The following is a 24,703-nucleotide window of genomic DNA, read 5'->3' as shown; positions in this document are numbered from 1 at the left end:
AAGGTGGAGCATCTTTATGAGTTCCACCACAATATCTACTGTCAAAATCTTTCCACCCTACAATGTAAATCCTCTTAAACACTCTACTCACATTAATTATTCCTCTCTATTTGGATTTAGACAAGAGGCCTTGATATGAACTCAGGATACTGAGGAACATGAGAGGATACAATTAATATCTGACATGGTCAAGAGTTCTGTGCTGAACTTCTCACATTTGAAGTGGATGACAAATGAAAATTAACCTCCAGACCTTTTTTTTTTTTTTTTACCGCGTAGAGTAAAAGGGAAGAGATGGTAATTCATCCATGGAATCAGTGTGAGTGGTCGGTGTGGCGACAGGAAGGGCTTCAGCTTTACGGTCATTAATGAAGCACTCAATGCTAAATGCAATCAGAAGATGCATTAGCTGCAAAAGGGAGGGAGAAATTTTCACAGCACATTTCTGCTTGCAAATTGATTTGACTTGAAATTAGTGAATGATCAGAGGTTTAAATTCTGTATCATTGTGCAGTAATGTCAGCTAAAACTCTTCTGTGCATTTCATCCAGTGCATCGCCAGCTAATCTTCAGATCTCAGCCCGTAGACAGTGACTGTCTTCTGGACATTAGTGCACTTGGCAGTTTCAGGGATGCTCTTTTCTCCACAAATGAAGTAGCCTTCAACTACTTGGAACCAAAGTGTAAAAACAATAAATAATTTAGAAATTGATTTCTTGGAATAGAAAGTTCAAAAGAAGAGCATTTATTTTTAAATAAAAAAATCTTGACAAAAATACTTCTTACTGTCAATTTTGATCAATTGAATGCATCTTTTCTGAATAAAAGCATTATTTTCTTTAAAAAAACAGTTACACTTTATTTAAAGGTGTTCTTGTTACACAGTACTTATACATTTAAGTACTTTGTCATAATAATTAACTACTTACTATATGGTAAGGATTTTGCTTAGGGTTACTTGTATACAATTATGCACAATAAATTATTACATTAGTAATTACATTAAACGTGTAAAAAGGACAACTTTAAATAAAATGTTACCAAAGAATATAACCCAAACTTTTAAACAGGTGTGCATTTCAAACACATTATTATGCAAGTTTTAAACACTGTAACATCAAACAGTGTAGGGTTACAGTCTGAGAAGTAAAACGAAGATGTTTTTATTTTAGACCCATCACCAAAGAGATACATTGGAGAAATATACAAAACATTTTATTTGTTTTTCATAGGAAGTGCTTCAAAATCTACATTTTTACATTTTAAGGAAAATGTTTGATGGAAAAAACCAATAACAATATCAACAAATCTTCAGAGTTCATCTTCGCAGTAGACCAATGCACTCATCTCTAATTATGTGAATAAGTCTGTAAATCACTCAAGAAACAAATGCAGATGTGTCAGGTTTAAACCCTTATTAACACTGGATACAATGTAACAGAACAGTGTGTGTGTGTGTGTGTGTGTGTGTGTGTCTTGGCCAGTCTTTTCCAGATCTTTCCAGAAGTCTCGTGTTTTCAAGCCTGTGCCAGTCGCTCCAGGACTCTGCGATACTCCGCCAGCACGTCCTGGTAGCTTTTCTCCAGCTCCTCATGTTGCAGACTCGTGTCCATCTGGCTGATGTGGGACGCCAACTCCTCTGGCCTCAAACATTTCCGCATCTTAGTCAGCTCACGCTGGTTTTTCTACACACAAGGCAAAAGTGTTGGGAGAAAACACACAGGTGTCAGTGCGGCGCAGGAGAAAAATAAGATGCAAAGCAGCTCACCCGATCCCATCCAAAACCTGCCATTGAACAGAAACCCCAGGGCACATGTGATTACATCACAGCGAAACTTCATGCATAAAAACACAGCGAGAGAGAGAGAGGAGAAATAAAAGAGCCGTGAACTAAAATTGAGTCTGTAAGGTTGTTGAGAGCCTTTGGCACCGAACCACAACTTCAAACCAGGAATTCAAAAGCACACACACACACAGAGAGAGAGAAAGAACACATACAGATTTAGCATTCAAACACATACACTAAATACATAAAATATTCAATATAATGTAATGTTTCTAAATCTCTGTTAATACTTCTGTCCCCGCTTCATAAGCAGTGACAAGTATAAGCAAGTTGACAATCAGCTGATTTCCCTCTTAATATACTTTTTCCTAAAACACAATTTGCTAACAGAAACAGAAGCACGTTGCATGACCAATCAGCCGACCACTGTCATCCCTATATATATATATATATATATATATATATATATATAAAGCTTTCAAATTTACATTTGAGGTATTTCTGTGTAATTTATGATACACAAATGTCAAAATGTTGCCACAGACCTGGTTTAACTCGATTGAAAACCACTATTGAAAACTTATGAGAAACTCCAGTGAGAATCCATAGTAAATTAGATGATATGACAACTGAACAGCTCTATTGTGTAATTCCTTTAGTGAGACACTGTGTGCAAATCTAGGGATGTCAAAAGTATCGGGGCTGGATTCACGAGAAATTCGTCAGAACAAAATTCTTCTTCATTTTTCTTTTTCAAATAAAGTTAAGAATATTTTGTGTTCCCCAAAACAATTTTCAAGAATGTTCCATCTTTTTCCTTAGGGTTGTTTGTTTTTATAAACCACTATAGAAGAACCACCGTACAATAACAAAAGAGACATTTCCTTAAAAAAAAAAAAGAGCAAAATAAATAAATGAACATTTCTTTTTCAGGATTAGCACATTCGTATAAATTTCTCAGAATTGATTTTAAACGTCTTTACTTTTTAAGAGGATTTTCATGAATCTCGTACTTTAGTAAAAATAAAACCACAATGTCTACGTCTGCCTTCACGCTGTGTGTATGCAGTCGAAGTTCAAATGTGCTTGGTCTAAATGCCTATTTTAAAGACATTAATGTCTAAAGTTACGGCAAACAACCAAAACTGCAATGTGAATCTATTTTATATCAATAATATTAATTAAAAAACAATTTACTGATATTCTGAGACTTTCAAGCAAGTGTGTATTGAAATGTCGGCCTCCTACATCCCTACCTACACACACACACACACACACACACACACAGACAAGATGTGGTGAAGACTGGAAAGTCTGCAACACATTCAGAGTAAAGAGAGCTCTAGAGGCATGTGGTCTGCAGATCCTGCTCTTTTCCTTTCCAGCCTCATGTTTTTGACTCTTTCTTTGGTCTGGTGTGTGTGTGTGGTTATTCTGCTGTCAGAGCTCTCTGTCCTGGACAGTGTCATCACGAGAGTGGTTCTGATCCAGTACTTTACTGCTGCTGGAGCTTCATATCATATCAATCCACATTATTTGCAACATATCAACTAATATCACCACAACATCCCAGGAGAATTACGACACATGCGGTTAATCGAGTTAGAATATAAAAGAAATAAGATGAAAAGATAATGAGCATTGCACAAAATCTTTGGCAGCAGAAGAGAACTGGAAAGTTCCGAAACCCATCTGACATTCATTCTACGGTGGAACTCAAAAAGAGAAATTCGGCAGCATGTTCACGCTGCTCTTTTCCATTCAATGAAAACATACTTTAACTACAACATATTCAAATAATAATAATAATAAAATGTCATAAAATAATTCTAGAAGTATGTTGTATACTATATTCCAAGACTTCTGAAGACATGATACACAGGACAGTTTGGTGCGAGAATTATAATCTATTTTTTTTCTTTCTCATTTTGAGTTCCAAAGTAGAAACAATTGTCATAAATTGCTTTTTTTTTTCTTTTCTCTTTTTGATGACAGCTACTAGCCACAATATGCGTTCTCTATAGAAAAATTCTGAAAAATATTTTAAAAAAAAAAATTGGAAGAAATTCAAACTTTATTATGAAAAAATAATGATATTGATGAATGATAATTCTCTTTTCTTTTCTTTTTTTACAACAGCACCACTGAAACTTTTTTTTTTCAGTTAAAAACAGTTGTGCTGTTTTTTTCTTTCTTTCTTTTTTTTACTGATGAATTGTATATTATTAAAAAAAATATAGAAAAAGCATTTATTTGAAATATATATATTTTTTAACTACTAAAGTCTTCACTGTCACTTCAGATCATTTAATGCACTGATGCGGAGTAAAAGAGGCCAAAGTTTTAAACAGTAGTGTATTTCTTTAACTGTTTTGGATAGTAAGATAATGCACAGATTTTGTTTCCCTGATACCCAGTGCAGAGGTTGTGTGAGCTTAAGGATTACTACTTAAGACATTTAAATACTGCATGCCAAATTATAACTATAACACATACACAAGCCTGCAGAAAGATGACTATGGAGGTCAAATACTGCACAGCTCCAGTCCTGAGACACACAACTGCAGCATGTCTTCATGCAGAGAGAGCGGATTAGAGCGAGTCCGTCCGTGCGCAGGTGACTGGGTGCTGCGCTCTCCCTGCTAAATGGCTCCGCTTAAATCAGATGCAAATCTGTAATAATGACACTTGTTGTGAATGGAGCTCGTGGTGTGGATGTGAAGACTGCGGCTGCCGCCCGGTGTGAGCCATTATACCCTCAAACAAACCCAGAGCAAGGCCTCGGGTCCCTCTCGCTCTTAACACCGCGTGAGAGGATCACACAGGAAACGGCGCAAACTATTCAAGCCAGTCAATGAATAAATTATACCAGACAAAGCCTGCGGAATATCAGAACAGCAGCACTGAAAGAGTTGTGTTTCTGTTCATTTTTATACAGCACATATATAAACACAGCTAGAAATGTGCAGCTCTCTTTGAAGTCCAGAAATGCTTCATTTCACATGTTGTAGTTTGAGCTGTGCGGTTTGGAGAACGTTATACAAGCAGGCCGATCTTGGCAGTCGTGACCGGGGTTTGTTTTGGCAAGACTTCACTTGTTTTGTTGTTTCTTGAAATCCATGTTCAGCACACGAAGCCCAGGCTCTATGACTGACTAATCATTGCATGGGAGTTGTAGCAGTTATGCCTAATGGTCAGATTGCAGTCCGTCAATGCAGACAAACAGTGACGGCCATACAGCTAACATGAGCAGATGAAACACACACTTACTCTGTAGGGTCCATAGAGTCTTTTTTTCACCTCCAGACGAAATTCTCTGGCTTTCTCTTCATCGCTCATGTCTGTGTTTCTTAAACGGAGGATTTCGTAAACACGGCGTGCATGTTTCTGAAAGTTAGACAGCATACAAGAGACATATTGTAAAGCTTTGTTCCTTTAATAAATATTCTAGCTTTTGCAAGCTGAAGTTTAGGGACAGCATCTGTGGCATCTTGAGCAGAGAATCTGAGGTTCGGATTTCATTGCACTTGCATGGATTCTTTAGTAAAATGTTTTATTCAAATTGTGAACTTTGTCAATGTATTGTATTTAGAAGTGGGACTATGTTCAGCTAAAAGTCTGGTTATCTGCTACCAATGTAATTCCAGTGAGTAGAGTTCAGGAAGCCCCACATTTTTGCAAAATAAACACAGATAGGGCGATAAGGACACAAAGCTGAGGGGCCTTCTATCACCCTGAGGGGGTTTACTTTATGATAATGACCAGCCGACTGTGCAAAATTCATTCAATTACGCTGTTCTCCCAAACAAATAAATAAAACATGGACATGAAATTTGATTTTTTTTTATGATTTCATACGAAAATAAAGAGAGCACTGAGTAATACAAGATCTAAACTAGCACAGCTAAATAAGAAAAGCGTAAAACTGTTAGTGTGCCACAGATGCTATCCATAAAGCATAAGCTGTGACATTCACAAATGCAAAAGTCAAAACGTGAATCAAAAGAACATCATGCATAAATAATCACATGAAATAATCTTCACTGTGTTATGTAGGTAACTTCCCTACGTTTTGTTGGAAGACTTTTAGAAATTATTTGTTTCTAACTGATCAAATATGAATTTGTATGTTGCATATAACATTACAATAAGGTGTAAAGTCAAATGTCCATATGCTAGCTCTCAATGACGAATAATGCATTTTGTAGCCGAAAAGAGCAGCAATTACAGACTGACTCTTTAACCTGGTCCATTTTTCTGGGTTAAAAGCATCTTGCTCTGGGATTCCCAGTGCTATTCTGAATGTGTAACCATGACTCCTTCAGTAACCATGACTCCGAGAGGTCCACCATACCTCACGCAGTTCCCACTAGGGTAGTATGGAGAGCCAAGCATTTTGCCTGGCCATGCCATAGGCACCACCCTGGGATAATCACTCACAAACAACATGAACAGAGGGGACTGTGGGGCATAAAAGGGGATGCTGGGTTATAATTGGAGCCGTTAAAGAGCGGATGGAGTGGCGAGAGAGAGGAGTCCCACAGGGGTCACTGTTAGGCCCACTCCCACTCACTACCTGCTAATGGCCAGCGGAAACGGATGTTCGCTCCTACCTTTAGGGGCATTACAAGTTTAAAACAAGATCATTACCTCTATATTTAGATGCACACACTCTTTGAAGAATTGACTGTTTAATTACTTGGCTTTTTATCTACAGTACGCAGCAACAGTTAAGCTTTAAAGAAACAAGGCAAAAATATGGCTGGGTAAAATAGCTGAAAAAAACAAACAAACTATAATATAACCTTGCTTTCAGTTTCCCAATTAATAAACAGAATGATATTTAATTACCATAATTTAACTGATATGCACCAGTATAACCGTGTACAATAAACAGTGCTGCACACCTATTTTAAGCTTAAACATTTTGAAGCAAATAAAATGCCATGCAGGAACTTTTGAGAACATTTTTCGTGATACTCACTCACACTGATTTTAATTCATTTAAATTAATCAAAATATTTAATACGGTATTAAAACAGGTGCTATTTAAATATCTTGATCGTCACACTCTTGTGAAGCTAGCCTACTGGGATGGTTTTCAGGAAAATTTATGTTTATTCAGAGTATAACACACTGAGCTGTAGTGATCACGCGGGCAATGCAGGTTTGAATCCAGCTTGTGACTTAACTCCTAGAGCAATTTCATTCCCATCTGTTCTCCTAATCAATAAAATTAATTAACAAAAAAAAAAAAGACACAAATAATAAAGCAAGTAAACCTGCAAGAGATGTTACCTTGTTGATCTTGAGTTTCTCTCTGGCCTCAGACACCATCTCTTCACTGAAGCCCTGTGAGAGTTTCTCACTGGAGAAGGACGGCAGAGTCAAGCACAGCTTCACCAGCACAAAATCTCTCAGCTTCACATAGTTTTCAGACGGGTCCTCCGCTGCAGAGCAGACAATTACAAAAAGTCAACTCATGAGAGTCTTGAAAGTTTTCAATTGGTAAATTACAATATGAAGGCACTGATGCCAGACAAACCTTCATGAAAACACTGATTACATATGCTGAACGCATCACTGGTGAAAATTAAGCTAAATGTATGTTTAGGCAAGGCAAGGTACATTTATTTATATAGCACATTTTATACACAATGGTAATTCAAAGTGCTTTAAATAATAAAAAGAAAAATGATAAAAAAATAAACTTTGAAAATGATAAAAAAAAATGTATTGAAGAGGTTTAAGATGAGTTTAAAACAGTTATATAAAATATAGTGCAATCAGTTCGGACATTGCACAGTTTGACACACAGTCTAGATTTAAATTTGACTATTGTTTTAGCACATCTGATCTCTTCTGGAAGCTGATTCCAACTTGTTTTGAGTGAACCCTTGGTATTTCTAACGGACTCGATCCTAATGATCTGAGTGCTCTGTTAGGTTTATATTCAGTGAACATATCTGCTATGTATTTAGGTCTCAGGCCATTGAGTGATTTATCAACTAGTAAAAGTACTTTAAAAATCAATCCTAAATGTAACTGGAAGCCAGTGTAAGGACCTGAGGACTGGTGTGATATGCTCAGATTTTCTGGTTCTAGTCAGCAGTGTTCTGGATCAGCTGCAGCTGTCTAATGGTCTTCTTGTGAAAGCCGGTGAGGAGCACATTACACTAGTCCACCCTGCTGGTGATAAAGGCATGAACAAGTGTCTCCAAGTCTTGACTGGAAACAAAACATCTAATTCTTGCAATGTTTTTGAGATGATAGTATGCAGATTTAGTTACTGCTTTGACATGACCACTGAAACTAAGGTCTGTCTCCAGAATCACACCAAAATTCCTGACTTGATTTTTAGTTGTTAAACCCCTAGTAGTCTCAGCCTCATACGTCACGCCCACAGACCATTGGCTAAATGTCTGATGCATATGGGACACAAAAGTGGACACACTACAGGAGTGTAGAAGTCGTCGTCAGATTGAATGAACTCTACAGGATTTCTCAGAGATGTGTGTGTCGCGTTCTATAATGTTCTGTCCAGAAACAAAGATGCCGTTGACGCCAGTCCCCCTGACGAAAGAAAGCCATAGAGTTTACAACTGTGACAAGGAGCACTTATCAGGATCAACTAAAAACCGGAGTTTCAAAAGTATGTCAAATATTTAAAGTTTGCGTTATTAATCTTTCAAATATGCATGCGAGTTTTACACACCGGTCTGTATTTGCTGTTCTTCTCATTATTTGACTTTATGGGAGCATATACAGGCTAAACAAGAACGGTGCAAGAATTGAGCCTTGTGGGACTCCGCATGTCATGGACATCCACTTAGACTTATGCTCTCCTATACTCAAATAATAACCTCTCTTTTCTAGGTGTGACCTGAACCATTTGATTACCATCCCAGAAAGCCTGACCCAGTTTCTCTCTAGAAGTTTGTTATGATCGACAGTGTCAGACACAACACTGAGATTTAGTAATACCAGCACTGAAAATTTGCTAGAATCAGAATTTAAGCAAACATCGTTTATTATCTTAATGAGCTCTGTCTCTGTGCTGTGATGCGCTCGGAAACCACTTCTAAGAGATCTGCTTCTAAACATTTAAGCACCCTTTTGAAAAGAATATGTGGGAAGTTTGTCAAGATAGCAGGTTGGCAATTTAAGGTGCTGGTACTATTTCCTCCAAAATGTTGCTATCAATTTCTTCAAACAGAGATATAGTATCTTCTTTTTGACACTGCAGTTGAATCTGTCTGAACTCTGCATAACTTGAGGATGTACTAATCACCCTCAGTTATGATTGATTTTCTCTGAAAAGAAGGAAGCAAACTAATTGTATTTACTGTCGGAGAGCATTTCACTGGCAATCTGACTTGGGGGGTTTGTTAGTCTCTCTTCAGTAGCAAAAAGAGTGCAAGGGTAGTTTAAGTTACTTTTTATAAGGTTTGAGAAGAAGGTTTGTCTAGCTGTTGCAAGTTCCACTTTGAAAGCATGAAGACTGTCTTTATAGATGCTATAGTGAATTTCAAGTTTCGTCTTCTACCACATTCTCTCAGGTTTTCTGCATTTTTTTTTTCATACTCTATATTGCTGCTGATTTTCTCCATGCTGATTTCTGTCTGCCAGTCTTCTTGCTGACTTTCACAGGAGCTAGGTTATCAACATTTTTAACTTTTGAGTTAAACGAATCAAAGAGAAGAACAGCAGAATCTGCAGAAATGCTTGGTGTTAGAGATATAGCCTCCATAAATAGCACACTAGTGTTTTCGTTAATGCATCTCTTTCTGACAGAGACAGATCTAGATTCAGTGCTAGCAGAGATCAATATATTAAAGAAAATACTAGGTATCTAATGATTAACCGTGGGCTGGTTGAAAATGGATTCAAATATGTGACAATTCAAATCAGCTGAGATGCAAACAAATCACGATTCATTAATATATTATTATAGTAATATTTCAATTTCACAAAGAAATGTACAGCATTTTGTTCAAGCAATAATAAAAGGACACATTTAATTCATAATTTGTCTTAAAATCATTTTGTTTAAAAAACATTATTGTGATTCGAATCGAATTGTTAAATCAAAATTGTGAATCGAATCAAATCGTGAGTAGAGTGAATCGTTACATCTCTAGAAGTGATCAGCTACGTCCTTAATAACAATGGATGAAATGTTCAGACCCCTACTGATGATTAAGTCTAGAGTGTGTCCACCTTTGTGTGTGGGTCCATGCACATGCTGAATCAGCTCAAAAGTGTTTATAACCATTATAATTTATTTTGTAGTTTTGATTTATTTATTATATATATAAATATTAAAATCCCCTGCAATACCAGAACAGTCAAACTCTGAGGAAATCATAGATTGCATTTCTGTGACCTCTTCAACAAAGGCTGGAGAGTATTTTGGAGGCCTGTAAATAATGATAAACAGAATGTGTGGAGAACCTTTCAACACAATCCCTAGATATTCAAAAGACAAGTACTGACCAAATGGCACTTGCTTGCATCAATAAACATCTTTAAATAGAGTAGCTACACCTCCACCTCTCCTAACAGTCCTGCAGACACTCATGTAAGTGAAGTTAGGAGGGGCTGGTTCATTAAGGACTGTTGCACTGCAGCGGTCTTCTAGCCATGCTTCATTTAGAAACATAAAATCCAGGTTTGTGGTTATTAAGTCATTGATCAGAAATTATTTATTTTTTAGTGAGTGAATGTTTGAAATAATAACTTGCTGGCATTGTGTTTTGTCTCAACATCAATATTTGTTTGATGCATATAGGCCGCAGATTATACGAGTCAGCCGTGTGGCTTGAGAAGGCCTTGGACTTTCTATCACATGATAAAACAGAAATAGAGAAAACTCATTTACTCTGGTAATCAGGGGAAACAAATACTAAAATAATGACTAGTAGTTAGTCAATGACTGTAGAAAGAGAGAGAGACAGAAAAGAAAATACCTAGTTTGGGCCTGGGCGATATATTTAATATTTACAATATATTGCTGCTGTGCTGAATATATATAAAATAAAATGGTGGCAATAAGCTAATTTCATGATTTTAATGCACTTAAAAAGTAACTAAATTTGTTCATACTGCTTCGCAAACACAAGAGTGTAAGAAAAATGTGTTTTAAAAGTGTCTAATAATGTAACCTTCAGTAGCCAAAAAGATTTGATAGAATTGTTAAGTTTGATTTATTTCATTATCACAATAAATACATTTTGACTGTTCTTGAATACTTCTTGAATTACACACTTTGGGGGATAAAAAGCAATTTAATTTTATATTTATTTCTCTATACATGGAGAGAAAGAGAGAGAGAAACAAACAGAAATAGTAAAACAGTGAGTGCTGGGTAGATCTGGTAGAGTGTGGTCTCTCTCTCTCTATGAATAATTGTGTCTTTGTTGAGGGGGTGAGTGAGTGGCAGCATGTGGCCAGCACATTTCAGCAGCAAACTGCAAGCAATTAACATCACATCCCTTCACCTCCCCAAAAACTGAAGGCAGAGCAACTCAACAGCAAAAACTGCCTTACCACAGGAAATTCACAACACTTTGCTCTCTCTCCCTTTCACACAAAGAATATCATTAGAGTGGATGTGTGATCAAACAGGTTGGATTTCTGAACACACTCTCTAATTGTGCAAGGCAATGATATTTCAGATCAAAATCAAGAAAGCAACAAGCCAAATTATAATTGGCTGTAGAAGAACTTTCATGTTGTCATTTTTCACTGCATTAATTCATGCAAAAAAATGTAAATGTTATTTTGCATATTATTGCAAAATAAATCCGAAAGTGTGACGAGAACCCTGAGTCAAAGCTGACTTTACATTATCCCACTTATTACATAATGTAGATCATATATCTATATCATATATCACATCTGCTAAATGCATAAATGTAATATATAATGGATTTTAAATTATGTCAGGATCAGAAAGTAAATTTGATAGCTGATATTATAAATCTATAATCTATTGTTAATGACTGTTTCTAAACAAAATAAGTTTTTTCCATTTATGTTTTCTGATTGCACGTTTATCATCCTACAAGGGTAGCACCGTGAGGGACAAGTTACAAGCCAACTAATAATACTCAGCATTAATGGTTAGGTTCAAATCTTTAACCTTTAATTATGAGAAAATGTAATCGCGATCTTGACAAATACTACTACTAATAAAACTTACTAATAAAATCCTCAATATAAACAAAAAAAACCTAGTTAAAATAGGACTCGTAACTGTTTAATCTCATACCTGTGATGTCCTGTACTTTAGCAGAAGTGCAGTAGTATCGGTGGACTGTCTCTAAGAGCTGAGCCCCGTGCCCTTCTCCCTGAAATGGTGGCAAGATCAGCGTCTGGCTACACACACACACACACACACACACACACACAGTACAAAAGCTTTAGTGATGCTGGACAGAGGAGAAGATGCTTAAGCGCAATCCCAATTTAAGGTTAGAGCTCTTGAGCCGTGAGCAATGGCTCTGCAAACACAGAGGCCAGTTACACCTCCAGCACCCTTCAGACTCGTGCTACACTACTGACTGACACAATCTACTCAAACTCACACTACAGGCCTGACGTTTTGCTTAAAGACCAACATTTTACATTCAACATCAAGTGAGGCACAACACTGTAACAAAATTGTTAATCCCATAAAATTGAAAGGAGAATATGGAGCTCTTATTTAGCAGATATATGCATTTTGGTGCAGTTTATATTATTTACATGGCCAAAAAGTTGAACTTCTGCTTGTCATGTAAATCAATGAAATATTTTTAACAATACAACACTACTTACATGACCTGCATATAAATGATATTAATGCATATAAAAATTGTCACTTGATATCTCCCGATAATGTCTTAGTAATTTGATAATGCTTAGTTGTACGATCAAAGCTGTGTGGCTTTTATTGTCGGGACAAAACATACAATGCAATGATAACTGTACGGATAATAAAGCAATCCTAAAATCGTTTAAAAAAACTAAAATAATTCTCAAATACAGTAAGCAATGATATCACGTGTTCATTCAGCAGAGACCAGCGTAATGAAACGTTAGCGCATCCTGCCAATCAATACATTAGACTCGTTTTCAAAAGCAGCGTTCGGGCGGGTGACGCTGAATTCGTGGGTCTTATAATACCCAGAGAGAGGCTGGCGCACAAGAGACGCGAGACGGTAATTTGGGAGTTTTAGGGACAAGGGAGAGAGAGAGATGTGTAATTTTCTTTTCCTTTTTTTTTCCCGCAGAATAAAGCAGATAGTGGGCACGTGCTTCCGTAGTAATTACCTGACACGTGGTCTGGTTTTGTCTGGGTATACGTAGTAATTATACACTGTCATGTAGCCAACCGTCGCGTAGAGGGTCTCTCCATCCTTATTGTACTTCTCGAATCTGTAAGAAAGACAGAGAGATAGAGAGAGATGACAAAGGCGGGCAGGTCAATCGTAGGCACGCTCCCATGCACCCGACCCGTCGTCACTGCAGAGGGCCAGTGGGCCGTCGCTGCACCTGCTGGAGACACTGAATGCATTATGCACTTAATTGGTGCACTGCAACTTAGAGCAGAGAGGCAGGCATCTAGCCTCTTCACATCACTCCAGTCCATTTGCCCATTGTCTGTTTTAATAGGTGCCAAAGCAAAGAAAACAGAGGCAGAGTCCCCTTCACTACCGCTGGAGACTTCATTATTCAGCGTTTCAAAAGACAACAACATTCAATTCAGCCTCTTGGCCTGACTCAAGAAAGAAAGAAACACAAGAGCAAAGAAACCAGACAAACAGCACAAAGGAAACTCTTGCCAGATCAACAATTTGCCTCAATGCAGGAGAAAATATAATTAAAGCAGCCTGATAATTGGCCGCACAAAGGCAGGAGAGACGTCCCGTCCGGACACTTTACACGTGTGTGTGCGCGTGTGTGAGAGAGACTGTTCAGAAAGTTACTGTTCACTATTAATCGAGCTCGCTGGCTTTGTGAGAGCACTAGATTTCTATTTTACCTGCTGAAGTTATCAACACGAGTCGTGAGTTACATTTGTTCAAACGCTCACAAATATCTGAGACACTACATTTGTCTGTCGGTGGTTGTCAACTGGTTTTGTTTCTGGACACAGATTTTACTTTCAAGGGTTAACAAAAGGGTCCTTAAAAAAACTTTAAAAGACTTTATTAGTCTTACCATGGCCTGCGTGGACTAACAATATGTAAAACGTATGTTATTAACATGCCATAGGCTTAAAAACATTGGACACTGAGCCAAACAATAGCATATTGCATTTTTATATTTAACAAATCTAATTAAAGGTATTATCTGGGGTCCAATACAAGAAACAGTTCACCCAAAAATGAAAAGTTTGGCATCATTAACTGTATGACTTTCTGCAGCAGAACACAAAAGATATTTTGAATAATGTTGGTAACCAAATCATTCCAGTTACCAGTGACTTGCATTTACATTTATGCATTTTGCAGACCCTTTATTCAAAAGCGACTTACAGTGCATTCAGGCGTTACTTATTTTTTTACCAGTATGACTTAGACATGGATATGGATTAGATGATGATGACAAGATTTTCTTTTTGAGACAAACTATCTCTGTAAGTGGACAGTCCTCTGTGTTACTGTGTATCTGTGACATGCTGTCGATTAGCACAGCCAGTAATTCAGATTTTAGTTGATTGTAAAAATAAATAAACATTGATTATGTCTGGATGTCTATGGGGCGAGACATTTCAGCAGGTTTCAAAACAGAAAGGTGATATTTGTTTCTTTTTTCTTATTCATATAAACCACTCAAAAATGTACAGATGTCTAAATGATCCGGATCTAGAGGGACTATACCCTTATGCTTATGAGTTACAGACAGACATTTCTGTGGGCCTTTCTAAACATGTTTTGAATCTGAATCCAAACTGAAGAAATGTGACAAATACAAGAATCCTTCAATGCCGATGCAGACTGAATCTGATCTGGATTAGACACTCACACGAGGAAGAAATCCCAGCGATCGTCATCCACATCGATGAAACTGGCCGTCTCAATGAACCACATGAGAAAGGTCTGCAAGCGCTCGTGGTACTCTCTGAACCCTGGACACGAGACATCCACCTGAAACGATGAACAGACGGTGAAATCCACGGTGTGTTCACAAGGAAAGATGCTAGAATCTAATTAAAATGTGCAGGGGCAACATTTCCTAACAACACTTTGGCATAACATGGTTCATTGTGAAAGTCAGTCTAATAGGATGCAGCAAGAAGATTTATTAATAAAATAAGTAAACCATAAGCGACAGGGTATACAGGTATAAATACAAATATAGCTGCAAGCAGCAGTTCATTCGACTTGGAATGAGCTAGGGATTGACAGGAAAAAATAATTAAAATTTTCTGGCTTAGGATTCAAAAGTTATTAGCATAAAAATATTGAAACTTTGGACAAGTGGTGGCGCTAGAGAGTTAGAGACTTCAAATTTGCTATAGTTAATGTTAGGACTGTCCTCTATCAGTGTGCCAAATTATATAACTTTCCCGCAATCGGTTCTATGGGCTGCCATAGACTTGCGGCAGAAGAAACGGAAGAAGAAGAGGAATAATAACGATTTCAATAGGTGCCTACGCACCTTCGGGGCTTGGCCCCTAATAATCTTTCATTCAACTTTCTTCACTTCTGAAACGCAGGTAACAATGTCTATGTGAGAAAGAAAAAAAAACACTATTTTTCACAATATGCATGATCCACACTGCCAAAGCAGGTAGAAATGCTTGAGCACTCGGTCATCTTCCAGTTTGAATCGCCAGCTGTCGAAGCGCAGACTCGACGTGCTGCGGGGAACTCTGTACCTTGTGTATCTGGTAGGTGAGATCCTCTCCCGCCTCCACACTGTGCACTTTGTAGGTGTGCAGCAGGCTGCCGAAGGGTTTGAAGTTGGCCTCTTTCTCCAGGAGAGAGATGAAGTCATCTGTGTTACAGCAGAACCCAGCAGGAATGATCTCTCGGACCTTCCCCTCCACATCATCTGGCTGAGCGCAAACAGAGAAAGAGCCAGCTGCCTTTAAATGACTAACTACCAACATTTGCAATGAGAGAACGGCATTTGTGTAAGAGACCAGAGTGTATATTACACGTCAAACAAGAGAAATCAAGCAAAGTCAATATTTAAACTTCTAAGAATCACAAGAAGTCAAACTGAATTTACTCCGTTTAAAGAAAAAAAGAGTGCACATGTGCAAAACAACTGTTAACATTAACTGATTTATTTTGTCCTCCAAGGCTGCATTTATTTGATCAAAAATGAAAATCGCAATATTGTGATATTATTAGTTAAAAATGACCGTTTTCTATTTAAATATATTGTAAAATGTAATTTATTTCTGAATTTTGTTTAGCATCATTACTCTTCAGTGACACATGATCGTTCAGAAATTACTCTAATAAGCTGATTTGCTGCTAAAGAAATATTACGTTTAAAATTAAGTTTATGCATTTAGCAGACGCTTTTACAAAGTGACTTACAGTGCATTCAGTTTTTACCTATCATAAATATGTCTCATTATTTACAATGAAAACAGTAGTGTTGCGTCATATTTTTGTGAAAACAGAAGCATTTTCTTTTTTTTTTTTAGCATTTATTTGAAATAATAATCTTTTTTAAAAATGATGTTTTTAATGCCAATGCATCCTTGTTAAATAAAGTACATCTATTTAGATGTATGATTTACATCGAATATGGCAATCCGGGTTACTTTAATAGTGTCTTTTGTCCTTTTAGGGGCTAAACAGCCACTGGTCACCGTCAGATTTTGTTGCACATAAAAGAGCAACTTGAACATTCTGCTAAACTCCTCACTTTTTAGCACATGGCACAGTATGAGGGTTAGAGAACTACCCGTTTAAAGGCAAAGCCCAGCAGCACACGAGACAGAGCGTGTGCATCTCTATAGAGCTAACATGCATCCATCTTAATCTAAAGCAGGTTTCAAGCTTCCTCCCACAGAGCGCGAGCGGTTAACTCAGCTGTGTCTAGTGTACAGTGGAAGCAGCTGAATTTAATCATATAAACTGAAGTGGCACATTTATGAGTTACGCGTCTATTCCCCCGGCGCTCGGCCTTACATATAATCACAAAAGAGCCCTAACAGAGTAATTCCCTATTGTTCTGTCATTAAGCTATACTTCAGCTGTGATTGGCACGGCGCAAAAAGGAATTAAAGGAAAAAAATACATATTTTTGTGGCACAAAAAGGAGACCCATTAGGCAATTAGCAATGTCAGCTGAGGAGTTTCCAGCCCCCCTTCTCCTGCACGTCCTCTGAAAGACCACTTAATTGAATACATTTACTACTTATCTTAAACCATGAATATCAGATGAAGTTCCCCCACCGTAATGTGTCCCAGCTTCTCACCGGGCAATAAAATTCAATGAATTGATCTCGACTTAAAAAAAATAAAAGCCCGGACATGTATAATAGGCTCCTGTGTTCGGAGGCTGGTGAGTGAACTCAATCAAACGAGTTTGCCCTGTCCATTCACAGGCTCCGGGGCGGACAATAGTGCCGCCCCCTTCTCCAGCCTCTCAGGGATTTTTTACCCAGCAGAATGCGCACCCATGTTTGCATTGTATCCATTTCCAGCAGGGCTGACATGAGAACACTTTGTATTAAGTTGCTAAGCAGGGCCCTTTGGCCGCGTGATGGGCTGCGCTTGTGTCGCGGGACTCTTCATTCACAACAGCCACAAAACACACGACAAAAGGCTAATGCAACACGCCGCTAATTCCTGCTCATTCAGACATCAGCTAATATCAGAAGGGGATCGGTGCACCTGCAGCTCAGTAACACTCACTATTGTCCCACTGCATTATGGGAGCGCAGAGACAAGACGACAAGAACCGTGCACACAGAAAATGGCAAAAACAGAGATTCTCAGGCAAAATGCACGGATGAAAGCACGCCATTGTGGCGTTACCGTATTAACTAACGGCGCTTAAGGATCCCAGACTCTTCAGGGTTTCGAGAATGCGTCTTCTTTATACGATGGGGTTCAACAGCAGCATTGAATCCAATTACACTGAAAAAAACCTTTTAATCGAAGACATCTTCATGTAGAAAGATGAAAAAAGAACCCAATATGAGCAGCGGTGAAGCGCTGTAAATAAAAGACATAATAAAATCAACTATCCACACACAATAAACACCTTAAGTATGTTTAGCGGCTATAATTACACGCCACGCTTAAAGGTGGAAGACTTTCAGAAATGCCACTGAACACAGTCACGTGGTGTAACACAATATATAATTAGGTCTAACACTAATAAGATCAGGTCTGATTTTATTCTACAACCTAAATCATTCACACAGAGAAGAAAGCTTGTTCTAATCCTGTGGAAAGGATGAGCTGCGATATAGATAAGTGTGTTGAATAAACACATTTGCTCTATGTGAAGGGTTTTATTACGGATTGAGAGTCTGGGATGGTGTGAGTTAGGCCTATAAACTGTGTGTGTGTGTGTGTGTGTGTGCAGTAGCAGAACAGCTCAAAGAGTAGATGTGCTCGATTCGCAAGGAGAGCAAGAACTGATCAAATGTGTGCCTATGTAGTTCCTTTGGATAAAAGCATCTACCAAATGCATCAATGTAAATGTATATCCCATGCCTCTAAACCAGCGGTTCTCAAAATTGGAGCCCCTTATATGGTGCTAAAGATTACTTACATGACTTAAAATAAGACAAAAAAAACAAGCATTAAAAATGAGCTAAAACAACTTAGAATCAATATATTTCTTATTTAAATCCATCCCTCAACAACTTCATTTTTTACACTGTTCCCACTGCGTAGAATAACCTGGATATATAAGACAGCCTAATTTTGAAATAAAGTGTAATTTAAAAATTGTTTTTTCTTTTTTTTACAAAAGATTTTTTGGTTAAAAAGTTTTGAATATTCAGATTTTTAATAATTTCATACCCTGAAATTTTATTTCCAGAAACTAGGAGTGTCAGGCTTTCAAATATTTTGTGGACCTGGAGTGAAAAGGGCTGGGAACCACAAGTCATATGATAGATTTGTGTGAAGAACATAAATCAAATACATCCCCCCAGAACTGAGCCCCATCCATGTTCTATTATTATTATTATTAGGAATCTGATGAGCATTCATTGAGATGCTATTATAGTTTTTATGAGTATTTTAATTAGTCTTTGTTTTTAGAAGTTCAATTTTCATTTTATTTTTAGTAATAAAGTTTCAGTAATTTAGTGGTATGTTTTTGTCATTTACCTTTTTTAGCATTTGTATATTGTTTTCGTTTATTTGTATTTCATATGTAGTTACTTTGGTGTAAACAAATCAAAATGAAGAATTCTGCCTAAGCAACTACAAGCAAAAAAAAATTGTTTTACTATTTTATTTCCGTTAATATTTATTTAAAAAAAAATTATGCAAATAACTTCAACAATTTCACAATATAGAAAACAAATATCTGTTTCTACTAACTGTCGCAACTTGAAATATTAAATATACTAAACTGCCAAACCATCTGTGCAACAAACCAGTGTTTTTATGATTACTGAAATAAACTTTTTTTTTTTTTTTTTTTTTTTAATCAAGCAGCACAACGGACTGTTTTTGTACTGTAAAATAATTGTTAATTTGTAATAAAATCTAAATAACAAAAACAATGCAAAGCATTATTGACTGGCCTACAATTATATCATAATAATCAGCTGTAATTAATTAAAGACTACCACAAATCATTCTCACTATTTAAAAAAAAATACCTATATCAATCTGTACATGAAATCTATGTAAGCCAGCAGGATAACATTATCGACTTGACATGTTTAAATGATCAGAATTAGAGTTTGTATCAAGTCTGAGTTGACTGGCTCGTCCCCATGCTTACTGTTGAGTCCTGCGTATGTTAGAAAGCCACATGGTGTGCATGTAAGGAGTGTAATGTATAACTGGCTGATACTTTAGTCAACTGACTCTCTGACAGCATTCCTCTCTGTTATGACACTACATGCTGCTCTTCACCTGTGCAGATCTTGTTCAGAACGTGATGCAAATGTATATTGGACTGTACAATAGACTGGACTCTTGTAATGCACTTTTAGGTGGTTGTCCTGCATCTTCAGTAAACAAGCTAAAGCCAATTTTACAGTCTCTGCACTGGCTACCTATTAAGTTCTGTATCAGTTACAAATTATCATTACATACCTATAAGGCCCTAAATGCTTTAGCTCCTGCGTACCTAACTAGCCTTCTACCACGCTACAACCCATCATGCACCCTAAGGTCACAAAACGCTGGACTTTTGGTAGTTCCTAGGATAGCAAAGTCCACTAAAGGAGGTAGAGCTTTCTCACATTTGGCTCCCAAACTCTGGAATAGTCTTCCTGATAATGTTCGGGGTTCAGACACACTCTCTCTGTTTAAATCTAGATTAAAAACACATCTCTTTCGCCAAGCATTTGAATAATGTATCTCTTCATTTGTGACTGCAGTTGTATCTGCTCAAATGTGCATTCTTATTCTTCAGCTTTGGTTAAACTAATCAGTTTTACTTTGTTGGATCAGCAGTTATGCTAATGATGTCTCTATTTGTTTCTCTGTTTTACCACAGGATTTACATTAACACAAGCTCCAGTCTGGATCCAGAACACCTGAGAAGAGATGATGCTGACCCTCAGAGGATCTCAGATGATGCTAACCCTGAATCAACAACAGAACTAACAAATACTGCTACAAGTGTGATTGCATCATATGATAATTGCTGTTAATAGTGTTCATCTGAGCACCACTTATAAGCTTCTACTAAATATTGTAGAAAATACATTTTTTGTAAAGTTGCTTTGCAATGATTTGTATCATAAAAAGCGCTATACAAATAAACTTGAATTGATTTGAATATTTTCACTGGACAGTGTGCATATGAAAGCTGTGCATGTCCACAGTCAACAAATGAAGGAGGTGTACCTCCACACAGTCAAAGGTGTCTGTGACCCTGGCCGTGTACTTGACTTTAAACAGGGTGCTCAGGTTCCCTGCGCTGTAGTACAGCTGGATCTGAAGACCTTTGTAGCCAAACGCCACTTCACTGTGCAAACACAAAGAACAAGGATTTGAAGAAATGGGTCAAAATAGTGAAAACACAGTTACAACTGTAACATATATCATTTGATACATACTCATCTCCATACAGCTGATGAGTGTACTCGGGGTGAAACGTTGTGCTTTCATCATCTATATCCTCCGGGAACCGCACTACGTCAGACAAAATCATCATATTAGTCATTAGGGACTGAGCAGAAGGTGGGCACTACATTTTACATGGAACCTAATTATTATCCATTCACAAGCATCAGAGTGACATCAGTAGAAAAACAAGCTCATATCAGATGTAAGATGACAAAGACAAACATTTTTCAGATTTGGAATAACATCTGTTGATGAATCGTTTACAACTGCGACCAATATAATATATAATAATTAGTGCTGTCAAATGATTAATTGCATCCAAAATAAAATATTTAGTTTACATGTGTGTGTGTGTGTACTGTGTATATGTATTATTCATACATAAATACACACACATAAGGTATTTATTTTGAAAATATTTCCATGTATATTTATATTCATATATAATCATATTTAAAATATGAACATGACATATTTTTTCTTAAATGTATACATGCATGTGTATTTATATATACATAATAAAGAAACACAACACACACACATATATATTATGTAAACTAAAACTTTTATTATGGATGCTATTAATCGTTTCACAGCACTAGAAATCATAAAATAAATAAAAACACTTCACTTCATGCTGATTTCTATTGTTCAGCACGATAAAAGAATTCTGAATATAAACTAATGATCATACAACAAAAGACTCAGTCTACTGCTTTATTTACAATGTTAGGCACTTTTCTTTTTAAGTGATGATTTACCTAATTTCAGACACACAGCTTCATTGGTGTCACATTTATACTCCGCAAGCTTCTTCTCCATGTCATTTACAGCTGGAAGAAAGACACAGAGAAACACATCTATCATATCTGTCACAACTCACAAGCACTGACAAAAATGTACTAAAATGCTAAATAGCAGCATCTGTTTTGGACCAAAGTGAATGCGAGTTTATCACTATCTAGCCATAAATACATCTTTTAGCACATATGTATCTTTACGGTTATTTGGCAAATATATAAATTACTCTTAATTATTTCAGATACACAGACATGAACATATCTAATGCTCGTCACACTGACAGCTCACAGAATGTAAACAAACGTGCTGCTCGTCGGTGTGATGATTAGCATTTAGCCGCGGCTAAAACTCTACAGTCTCTCTTCTCTGATCTATCTGCTCGCAGACATCAGCACAACGCACCGCTCGAGCTCTAACATTACACAAACACACACACACTTCTCAACAGCAGCAGCAATAAACATTGAGCCGCTATTTTAGAGGGGTTTCACACTCACCCGCCATTTTTGCGCGTCTTCTCTGCTCAACCCGCCAAATGCCGAGAGTACTTCCTGTTTACCCACGTGCTTCCGTTCGTTAACGCCATTGGAGGAAATCTCACGGCGTTGTTTTTCCATAGACAGTAAAAGAAGTGTGTTTTTCTCATCGAAGCAGCACCAGATTTGACAGCGAGTACTGGGTATTGCGTTACCTAATCATTATTAAAGATATCAAGGTGGAGGATGATTTTTTGTACAAAAAAAGTAAAAAAAAAAAAATAAAAAAAAATTACATAATTAAGAACCACGTGATCAAAAATGGCGAAACTAGCGCCTTAAAGTTGCATGTAAATTAACAAATAAATCTAATTAATTAAGCCTGTTTTAGGATCATTTAGAAAGTGTTCATGCCAATTAACCCATTCAAATTGTCAAATCGCTTTAATAGGCTAATATATAGTATAGGCTAATACAATGTTTATTATGATTAAAAATATTTATTTAGTAGGCTATATTTAAATAATATGTATTATATTAAATATTTTAAATATAAACATAAACTATAGGCATTACATAAATTCTACCTTTTTCAAAAGCCTGAATACTTTGCCATTTAAATAAAATAACATTATGTGTTTACATAATAAGAAACAGAGAAGGGTTCAAACGTTTAAATTAGATTAATTTAATTTAATTTAATTTAATTTAATTTAATTTAATTTAATTTAATTTAATTTAATTTAATTTAATCAATCTAAACAGTCCTAAAACAGTAATTTCAGTATGGTGAATAAAATCCTGAGTATGTTTACCAAAATAAGCTGTCTTTGGGAATAAATTGTAGTTGCTATATAAGATTTTATGTCAGATATAATCACTGAAGAAAAGTTTCCAGAAAAGTAGCAAGTAGCCACCAAATAACCGGGGTAGTCCCTATAATCTGACCAAATTGGTCTTATATGATCATAAAATAGCTCTACGAGAGAAAGAGAGAGAGAGAGAGAGAGAGAGAGAGAGAGATCAGGTAAGATGTACTATGTTGTCAAACACTGAATTGGGTCTTTATGAAGTGGGCCATTATGTCAGTTGACTCATAGATTGGATACACAGGGAAAATTTCCCCCAAACAGGGAAGACAGTGTGGGAGCTCAATAAAACACATGACCTTTCTGGAGTGGAGGATGGAGCGGCTGTGCAGACTGACCCTGGGATATTCAGTGTCATTATCCCTGCCATGGTGATTCTGAGCTCTGTATGATCCTGACTGATTCTCTAACAGTACTGGATTATTGTTTACTGAAGGCACGTTCATGACCTCTAAGAACCAGAGAATAGTTAAACATGTCGACTGATTTGTGATCGGTGAGGTGGTTTCCCGGGAAAACTCACTTCTGCTCCTGATCTGAGGAGGAGGAAGCACTGGTCATCTCTGAACCTCCATTACATCTTTCTCAACTTAAAATATATGAATTTACAGCAATTTCAAGCATTTTTGTGCTCATATGCAACAAGCCTTCCATTTATATTTTGCTCCATCAGTTTTCATTCCCTCTTTTTGTATTGTTGGTTTATTTGTGAATCAATGTTATAAACTAGAAAAATAATGTAATACCTTTATCAGCGCGTTTTTTTTTTTCTTTTTCTTGAAAATGCTAACAAAAAGAATGTATCAGGTTTAAATATTTAGAAGTACAAGTTAAAGTGTTGGCAAATATTGTGTCATCTGTTGCATTTGAGTTCTGCACTTTCTTGAATTTACGTATAATACAAAATTATTGAGTCGAATATATATATATATACATACATACATACAGATGCATCTCAATAAATTCGAATGTTGTGGAAAAGTTAATGTATTTCAGTAATTCAACTCAAATTGTGAAAATCATGTAAGTTTGAGTCTTTGGTTCTTTTAATTGTGATGATATTTTGGCTCAAATTTAACAAAAACCCACCAATTCACTCTCAACATATTATAATACTTCATAAGACGAAAAAAAAATTAGTTAACTGTTGTCCTTCTAGAAAGTATGTTGATTTACTGTACATGTTCTCAATACTTGGTAGGTGATGCTTTTGGTTTAATGACTGCCTCAGTTCGGCGTGGCATTGAGGAGATCAGTTGGTGGCACTGCTGAGGTGGTCTGGAAGCCCAGGTTTCTTTGACAGTGGCCTTCAGCTCATCTGCACTGTTTGGTCTCTTGTTTCTCATCTTCCTCTTGACAATAGCTCATAGATTCTCTCTGGGGTTCAGGTCTGTTGAGTTTGCTGGCCAGTCAAGCACACCAACACCATGGTCATTTAACCAACTTTTGGTGCTTTTGGCAGTGTGGGCAGGTGCCAAATCCTGCTGGAAAATGAAATCAGCATCGTCAAAAAGCTGGTCAGCAGAAGGAAGCATGAAGTGC

General features: G+C 36.9%; 1 protein-coding gene across 1 annotated transcript; it reads right to left on the bottom strand.

Moving 5' to 3' along the window:
- Nucleotides 1–1,147: 1,147 nt before the first annotated feature.
- On the bottom strand, nt 1,148–22,405 carry LOC127965258 (histone acetyltransferase type B catalytic subunit-like). The gene is made up of 11 exons (XM_052565956.1): nt 22,314–22,405; nt 21,777–21,848; nt 21,006–21,081; nt 20,794–20,914; nt 15,657–15,836; nt 14,801–14,922; nt 13,103–13,207; nt 12,060–12,166; nt 7,085–7,236; nt 5,057–5,173; nt 1,148–1,685 (listed from the first exon to the last, which is right to left on the bottom strand). The coding sequence occupies exons 1-11, from the start codon at nt 22,318–22,320 to the stop codon at nt 1,518–1,520; spliced, it is 1,227 nt and encodes a 408-aa protein (XP_052421916.1). The 5' UTR covers nt 22,321–22,405; the 3' UTR covers nt 1,148–1,517.
- Nucleotides 22,406–24,703: the final 2,298 nt, after the last annotated feature.

The sequence above is a fragment of the Carassius gibelio genome, chromosome B9 (genome assembly GCF_023724105.1).
Source record: "Carassius gibelio isolate Cgi1373 ecotype wild population from Czech Republic chromosome B9, carGib1.2-hapl.c, whole genome shotgun sequence".
NCBI lineage: Eukaryota > Metazoa > Chordata > Actinopteri > Cypriniformes > Cyprinidae > Carassius > Carassius gibelio.
The sequence above is the reverse complement of the archived record's forward strand: the minus strand, read 5'-3'. Positions and strand labels throughout refer to the sequence as shown.